At 30.6% G+C, this 9,432-nt stretch overlaps 2 protein-coding genes across 11 annotated transcripts in view; both read left to right on the plus strand.

The window, feature by feature from the left end:
• The window catches only part of LOC117171735 (alaserpin-like), a 114,008-nt gene that overhangs the window by 67,005 nt on the left and 37,571 nt on the right, over positions 1 to 9,432 (plus strand). Inside the window, exons 8-9 of one of the 10 annotated variants that reach the window (XM_033359305.1) lie at positions 7,934 to 8,094; positions 8,465 to 8,587. The exons of 4 other annotated variants lie outside the window; for them this stretch is intronic. In XM_033359305.1, coding sequence (XP_033215196.1) covers positions 7,934 to 8,094; positions 8,465 to 8,470 — 167 coding nt within the window. In that variant the 3' untranslated portion in view covers positions 8,471 to 8,587. Of the gene's footprint in view, positions 1 to 6,262; positions 6,415 to 7,015; positions 7,168 to 7,933; positions 8,128 to 8,464; positions 8,742 to 8,816; positions 8,959 to 9,432 lie in introns of those variants that run through there. 5 more of the 10 variants (XM_033359312.1, XM_033359317.1, XM_033359301.1 and 2 more) reach the window with 5 other exon arrangements.
• LOC117171736 (probable chitinase 2) overlaps positions 1 to 9,432 on the plus strand; it is a 149,456-nt gene that overhangs the window by 6,547 nt on the left and 133,477 nt on the right. The gene's annotated exons all lie outside the window — the stretch shown is intronic.

Here is a 9,432-nt window from a genome sequence, read left to right on the forward strand (position 1 = left end):
AAGAATAAATTATTCCCAAAGAACTCTTATGAATTAACTAGAATTAAACTATTCATAATGGGTTCACAATTTAGTATTCAATGCTAGAATTGCGATTTACAGATGCCCGTTTGGAAATAGCCCGGGTTAGCCCTAGTACAAGGATTCTGGTCGGGGACTGGCCGGGCTCTGTATGTTTTTTAAGAGTCTAGTCGTGCGCTGGGCGGAGACTCGCTAGGCAAGATTTATGTCAAAACCCCAGCTGAGGACTGACTGGGCTCAGATCGGAAAAATCTTATGATCTAATGCTCAGGCGGTACATGGCCGGGCGCTAATTGGCAGTAATAAAATTGTTAAACTTTGCTTATAACTTAATGACTTTTTATGATTTCATTAAGAAATGGATGTGTATACAAACCTCGAATCGTGATAAATGTATAGTAAACATTTTCAAATAGAGATTATAATAAAACTATCAATTAATGACGGCAGAAAAACATACAGATATTAAATTTATAATTGTTTGAATTTTTGTAAACGATTAATAATAAATTTTAAATAATATAAAGCCTAATATACAATATTAAAAGCAAATGACAAAAGCCTCGAAACAATGAGTTTTTTGGCGTGATTTTAAAATTACCTTATGCAAATTTCAAAATTTCTGAAAAATATATGATTTAAATTTTTTTAAGAGAAAAATTGTAAGTTCCATCTTTATGAAAGATTGCAAATGTTCTGAAAAAACTTACATTTTATATTAATCTTAAACGTTGTAAAATAGTATAAAACACCTAAAAACCAAACCTTACACGAAAGTTAAAAAATTTTATTATTAAGACATTGTCAACATTCACGATCAAATTTCTGAGGTTCGTCGTTAAAAATGTTTAATGTTCATAATAAATTACATTTCTTGTCATTGTAAAAAGTTGTCAAGTAGTCTACAACCAGAAAAAACAAAATATCACGGGAAGAAAAATTGTAATCGATTTAAATTATTTATTTAAAAAGTATGTTATTGATATTCTTGTTAAAAGTTCGTGTATTTTACATTTACATAACGTCGCATAATAATAAATAGTAAGAAAAAGAGAACTTAAAATTGGGTACTTTAACTTGTCTGAACTGTATCTTATGAGGATGGCTTTTTCAACGAGTTTCAACTTGTCGGGTTAGCGCAGTGGTTAGCACTCCCTACTGCTAGACGTTATATTTAGGTATAGATATGTAGGTTCGATACCGCCGTAGCGTTAGAAATTTTATTTGTAATATAATGTTTAAAAATGTAATATATGTATTTACTTCAAACAGGAATATTAATATTCAAAGTTAAAATACTCACAATCATTGAATATTTATTTTTTAAATACCTTTTTTGTCTCTCAACGACTACGAGAAAATAGTTAATGTTGTCTGTGTTCTGGGCGTGTGGAATTTCATATATTAATTTGCTCCAATTCTACAGTAAAAAATCTGCCCGCTTCACGGGCACATTCTCATCGCGCTCTATGCGCGCGGCTCGCTCCGCTCGCAAGTTTGTGCGCGCCTAGGATCCGCGACTGTTGGTTCTCGCGCTTCGCGCTCGATAATGTGTTTACCTTGCGCTTCGCGCTAGATATTGTTAAAGCTCCTTTGGCTCTAACGAACACATTCTCATCACGTTTCTCGTGCTTCCCACTCGAGTTTATCCCTGTAATTTTTTATCATTCCCATAAATAAATATTATTATAATTCGTAACTTGCATTGGTATTAAAACAGACGAAATTTCATTGTCCCGTTTAAAAAAATGCGCATTCTTTTAAAAAAGTTTGGTTATTCAACGTTTTATTGCAACTTTTTTTGGTCTTCCATAAACTGAATTTGCTTATTTCCAATGTTTTCTTTATGATTTAAAATTTACACGTACGGCCTACTGAGCAGCCTTGCCGGTTTTTAATTTCTGAATGATGTATATATGCATATACATATACATTAAGGACGTTTACTATGTAGTCATAGGGAATATGATATAACTTTAGCATACATTGCAACCCGCCATGCATCTGTGTAATTCAAAAAAGTAGTAAATAGGCGATTTAAATTCAGTTTTTAAATCCCCCGCGCTCGAGGTCTTGCGCTGATTGGTCAAAATCTTGGAGCCTCAGATGACGTGCGCAAAAGACGTTTAACCTAATTCTGAAAGAAGGTCATGTTTCCCAGGATTTACCACGCATTCCAAATAAATAATGAGGTACGAATTAAAAACAATGTAACACAATATTAGAATGTGTTCACAAAAATTCTCGGGACGTGGTTTTTTTGGGGAATTTTTCTTAAATCTTTGTTTGCGAAATCTTTTTTATTCATTGAAATCATTAAATTATTTGAAATCTATAATTAGTAAAAAAATCTTCTAAAATGTTTTGAAACCTTTTCAAATCTTCAAAATGTTTTTAAATTTTTTAAATCGGGTGTACTGTAACCCTTTCAAAATCTTTGAAACCCTTTACATCTTTTAAAAGTTTAAAAATCTTTGTCAAATTCTTATGAAATATTTAAAATCTGATGTACACGCCTTTATAAAATGTTCAAAATCCTTTTAAATATTTTTAAATCTTTGAAAAATTTTGAAATCTTTAGTAATGTTTTGTAATATGGTGTATACTCAAAAACAGAGTGGTGAAACTCTTAAAAATTCCTTTATATTCCCATGGCTCATTCTAATTCTGAAGCTAAGGTAATATTGAAGATTTCAGCTAATAATTTTTATAATTTATAAGTCAAATATCACAAAAATGTATACTTTAACATTATATGGTAGCGGAGACGAAATTGTCAAGGTCGCTGGACTCCCAGCTTATAAGAATAATTCGCCGCTTCTTACCTCTCATCATTTGAATCTCAGATTCATCGTCGCAATTTTTATAATCACAAGGATTACAATTTTCATTGCAGTTATTCAAAAGCGTTTTATTCCCATATTTAATTTAATAAGTAAAACAATAGATTTTATCACCAATTAATTACGTACAACCTGCAAATATTCACTTTATTCAATTAATTAAGTTCGAAGTACGAAACGATTTTGACACTTGTCAAACGTCAAATATCACTCACGTACCATTAAATTTGTGAAAACCAACTCCAATTTTTAAGAAAGTACTTAATGAACGTCCCGAATGTTTTTGTGAACAATTTTAACGTTATGTTAGATTTTTTTAATTCGCAGCTAATTATTTATTTGAAATGTGTGGTGAATCTTGGGAAATATTACCTTTTTTCAGAATTTGGTTATGTTGCGGACGTCTTCTGAGTCTCAAAGCCTTCGACCAATCAGCGCGAGATCTCGAGCGCGGGAGATTTGGAAACCGAATTAAAATCGCCTATATAGTAATATATAGTCATCAGGATAAATTGTTCGTTTGCTTAAATACTATGAATATACGTACAGAAAATTTTTTAATTTTGTAAAAAAACACACACGCACACACGCATACACACACCCATACACACACAAACACACACACACACACCGACACACACAGACACTTCGACAGACACATTCGTAAAAACCTGCTTTTTGTATTCAGGGGGTCTAAGAAGCGTCGTCCAGATAATCCTATTACATAAATATAAATTGTTGAATACAATTTAACATCAGGTATATATTTTTCAATAACAAAATTCGAGAGAGAAAGAATCCCTAAATAATAAAATAATAATAAAAAATAATCAAATTGATCCCCTAATTCAGTGACTGATGCTTTTCATACAATTGAAACCCTAATCATTTAAATCTAGTAAAGCACCAATTGATCTTGTCCGGGCCACGGTCGGGCTCCCCGGCCAACTCCCGGCTATGCTCCATGGCCGGACGCTGGCCAGCGCAGCGTGACGATGCTGGCCGGATTCCGACCAGAAACTCCGACCAGAGCCCGACTGAAAGTCGGTTTCCCCGGCCAGCTGCCGGCTTAAAGCCGGGCTCTCCAGCCGTAGAATGGCCAGCCGCCGACTTAAATCTCCACCGGGGTGCGGATATCAAACCATGACAAGATTTTTGCACAAAACTCATAGCAAAACAGATTTGAATTTTTGTTGCAGGTAATTTTCAAGTTGATAAAGTTGAATTTTTTATCGAATCAAAACAATATTCAATAGAATTTACATGGTAACTATTTCTAATGTGGCGGGGAAATCTTAACACGTGAAGTTCATTTTTGCTACTGTCTGCTGTTTATTAAACCAGCAAACGACTTTATACCCAAAAGTTAAGTTTGATCGTAATCATACATGGACCCCGTTCGACTCAATTGACGTGAAATTTAATGAGCTTTCTAACAAAAAATATCTTCCTCATGTAATTTATTGTTGAGATAACCACGAAAAAAGAGAGAAGTTGTTTTAATACGTTTTTTCTAGTAAACCGACAATTATCGTTGGTAATGTACTCGTTTCACACCGCAAACATTGGAAAAATGTAATGAAGTTATTTTAAACTTGAACACACATTCATTATACAAATTATAGCCAATATACGAATACATAAATTAAAAGTGAATAGTGCATTTATTTTATTTTATTCATTAAAAAAAGAAAAACATTAATGTAATATGAAATTATACTTATTGAATTTAAAAAATTAATACATTTATACCTTTTAAACTCTTTCCAGAAAAAATTAAATCATATGTATCGTATATATAATTTTGAAAATTGAATTTAGATACTCATTTTACAACATTAACAGATATTTAAAGAAATTATAGAATTAGAATAGTGGTATTTTTAATATAAATATACTGTTAGTATATAAATATAGTCGATTGAATATTGATGAATAATCAGTTCATGTTACTTAACAGAAAAAAAATAAAATTACACCATTTTGTTATTTAATATTGTGAACAATTCAGGTAATACTTATCTAATCATTTTAAAGCATAAATGTGTTTAATAATTATCTTCATTGAAATATTCAATAAATTTTTAGTTTATGTGTGTATATATTTAATCTAACAGTTTTATTTATGAAACTAAAATTATTATTATTAGAAATTAAAATTGCGTTAATATAAAATCACGCTTATACTTATCCTTTAATGTCTGATTCAAGAATATTGTTGCTTGATTCGTTTATAACTATTAAAAATCATCATCATGTCCAAAGATTATATTTTACGGTTAAACAACATTTTCTTTATAGAGCGGCATGATATTAATATTAATCTTGAAATACCTTAACAATTCGTCAGAGTTTAGAGTCAACAGAAACTTTTTGAATTTCGTATTGGAAGAACGAAATGAAATTGGCAATGTTTCAAGGCGAAGTGACAACTGTGGAGTCAATTTATTTTGAACTTGTAACCTTTTTTTTAAAGAAAAGACATCGTTTTCAGTCAATTGAATAACTAATTCCTGATAAACCAACCTCATTTAGATTCGCGTTTTCGTTGCTGAAATGAAAAAATGTATTGGACGATGTTGGTTAAAAGTCAATTAGCTTGAAGAATGTCTAAATTTTCGTGGAAGCCAAGGCTGAAAAAAACATGTGCTATTCTTATATTATAAAATGCTTGCTAACTGGGAAAACAAGGAACGAGATTCAATCTTAGCAGTTGCATGTGCATGATAAATACACTCGAACTTGGATTTGAGCCCAGTTTTGTTTTTGACCTTCTTCTTAAATCCAGCAATGTGAAGCAGTTATTCAGTTTGTCGTTAGGGTACAACGCTTTATCGCTACTCTACTGTTTTGTCACACACGAGTGACCAAAGGCGTTCTTCCCATTCAGCCCCGCCACTCCTTTCAACCGAAACAGCGGCTCGGCGTCATTTCTCAGATGGGGCAAATCAATTTTCGTAAAATCCGCGTGCGAGTGTAATATGTAATTGATTCTATAAATCTACTCCTAATTAAAATTCTGATGTTAAATCATTTCTATACAAAAAATTTAATTAACTAATTAATTATATTTCACATCGTTTTTAGCATTTTTGCTTTCTGACTTGTGTACGTACAATTATGCAGGAAAATTGAATTTTTTAAGAAACAAGGTGAAATTAACTTTTTTGAGGTATAGAATATGTGTTCCCCTCTCTCCCAACAATAATCGATTTTGACGCAAACCATCGTTTCCTGTGCATCATAACGTCAAAAGAAACCGCCAAAGTCAATGGTCATCTACGGGTTCCTTAAATACATTGAATGTTCATTCTTAAATTTAATTCGACCGTTATTAACGATTGTAATGTTAAACATGTAGATTATATTTAACACCAAAATGAAACTTTCTTTCATAGGAATGATGTTTACTTTGGAATCCCTTAACATTTCGTCAGAGTTTAGAGCCAACAGACAATTTTTGTACTTCATGGTGGAAGGACGAAATAAAATTGCAATTTTTCAAGGGCGAGTTATAAATCCTGAGTTAATTTAATTTCGAATTTGGATCTAATTTTAAGTGTAAGAAAATGCACCATTTACAATAAATATTAATTCACTAATTGCTGACTAAAGCATCCATTTTTTCATTTACTTGCTGTTGATTAAACATCAATGGAATGTTGCGTTTTTGTGTTTACTGTAAATCATGCTTAAATAGTGTATTCGAAAATGAACATAACAATTTTCGGCAAACAGTAGAATACATTTTACACCAAATATTGTTGTTTAACTGAAATTCTTGTGCTGTTCGACTCCTTTAGACTTTCTCTCGAGTTTACAGAAAACCAACAATTTTGTTACTTCATAGTGGAAATAATAAATAAAAACACGATATTTCAAAGCTAAGTAAGGAATCCTTAGATAAATTTGTTTAAAATATTGGTAACTTATTAGCAATAACGTTGCACTAGTTAATATAAAAATAGAATGACTTAGCTGTATCATGTATGTTAAGCGGGAAATAAATGAATTAAATTAATGTTTGCAACCAAAATTCAATTAAAATTAACATGTTTTACGCATGCCTTCTTGTTAATTTTTTGTTGAATAAAAAATTATATAAAATTGTTTCTGAAACAATAGGGAGTACATTTTAACTAAAATTACAGCTGATATTACTGAGACGGACTCTATTCAAATTCCCATCGAATTTAAAGCAAACAAACAATTTTTATATGGTATAGTGGAAGGACGGAATGCTATTTTGATGTTCGAAGGGCGTGTAGAAAATCCTGGGTCGACCTAATTTGGGTATATTTCAAGTAAGAACATAAAATTTATAGTTATTAGTAAAACATATGCTAAATTAAAGAGGAATTAAATTAATTTTGTGTGATTCTTAAGAATATTTAAAAAGAATCGATTTTTCTTTTGATATGCTGATGATTAATTTCATGCCTGTTCAAACTTAGGTCTTAACAATGCATTAATAATTTAATCTTATGTAATCCAATTAGAAATTTAACTTTGTCTTTATTTTTCTCTCCCTAAATTATACGTTTGTTCTGAATTTTGTTAACTTGATTACCGCTTGTGTTCTCGTCCATTTGAAACAAATTTTTTAAGACAGAGAAACATAATGTAGTAAAATATTTCAAACGTTTTGATAACTGATAGATTGCCTATTCTAAACATTTGCGATTAAAGTATGAATAAATTTAACTATTCTAATCGTTATTATGATTATCATACGAAGGAAAATGAATAGTCAGCCTGACCATTTCCGTAAGGAAATAAATAATTTTTGAGATGAAATGAAACAATTTGTAGACGTCAAAAATGTTTGAAAATTCTGAAGAAATAATTAGGTAACATGAAACATTATTTTAGCATTTAATTTGTCTATATTTTATATTTTGGGGATTATTTTCTCAACAGATATACCATCTGTTCTTTTTTATCTTATCGCTTTTAAATAATTTATAGTTTCTCATTTTGGGTTTTGATTCTTTCTCTTTTGAATTTTGTTATCGGAAAATTTATACCTGTTGTTAAATTGTATTCAACAATTTATATTTATGTGATAGGATTATCTGGACGACGCTTCTTAGTCGAGTTGGATCGTCTCGTCTTCGATGTGAACAAACCATTTTTGTTCTTTTTGATTACGACTTTCAAGACTTCTGTAATTTTTCAAGGCCATTTGCAAGATCCAGCAAAATATCAAACTCTTGTTACATTTGACAGGGTAAAAACAATAAAATAATGGATGATTGATACATAAAATGTAAATAAATTACTATAAACGATTGTTAATAATAGAAATATATTTGTTTCTAAAACCTTTACAAGTGGATCACTATAACTTTCATTAAATAACAATACTATTGTGAAAACTTTTTTTACACCCAGGAGAAAGTAATTAAGTAGTTCATAACATAAATAACTCTTCGTAAATGAATAAAGCAAGTTACTAATCTAAAGAATATAGGACAGACTGACTTTCGTAAAATGAATCATTCTTTCCATTAAATCATTGATAAATAATAATCGGTGTATGGCTTAAGACATTCAGAAACTTCAAACCTCTGGTAAAAAATAATTTATTTTATTTTCAGGAATAGCAACCGCTATCTTCTCACTACCCCAGGTTTACACAATGAATGTGGATCGACCATTTTATTTTAAAATTATTAGTCGTTCTTCAGGTCTTGTTTTATTCGATGGTCACGTTAAGGAACCGGAAAATTAGAATTTATCACAATAATCATTCAAGTTTTCTTCTGAAATAGGCTATTTTTAAAGAAGGGGACTTTTATCAGACTAATATAATGACTAATGACTAATGAAATGTTAATGTTTTGCGTTAATAAAGTTATAAGATCTTTCGAAAAATATTATCGTGAATACATCGTTTACAAAAAATGTATTTTGCTATTACAAAAAAATGAGAAATGCATCCTTGCTTAGGACAAATGATGGTGGCATTCTCGCTTCCAATAACTGCCAATTTCCGCGTCGATCATTCCTTCCATTACCAAATCGTTAAGAACATGAGAGGCCGAAACGGAATTTCACTCTTCACCGGAAACTTCCAAAATATCTAGTGAAGGTAAAACGAATTAAATTTAAATAATGTAAATACTACAATAATATTTCCATTATATAATCAGAAAGCATTCTATAGAGAATATCCGATTATTCATGAACTTTCCATTCTTGTCAGTTCAAATAGATTTTGTTTCTGATTGTACCATATATTAATTTTTCCCTTTTGTACCTGATTTTATAAAATTGCACTCCTTCTCACAGTTAGAACAACTATTCATTTAGAAAAAATTATAAAATATATCAAGCAAGGTTTGGAGGCAACATTTTCTAGACATGTTTAGCTCTATTTTCAACTTTTTTCTTATTTTATTGCTTTGTTAGTTTATTTGCACGCTGCGTTGACAATGCTGCACAACAAGTTTGATTTAATTATCACGAAAAGAAATACTTTTTGAATAAGATTTTGCTGGGACAAAGAGAAGGCTTTTTGAAAAAGTGAGATATAAAAATTAACTTGGATTCAAAAGGGAATCAA

This window comes from Belonocnema kinseyi, chromosome 4 (assembly GCF_010883055.1).
Source record: "Belonocnema kinseyi isolate 2016_QV_RU_SX_M_011 chromosome 4, B_treatae_v1, whole genome shotgun sequence".
NCBI lineage: Eukaryota > Metazoa > Arthropoda > Insecta > Hymenoptera > Cynipidae > Belonocnema > Belonocnema kinseyi.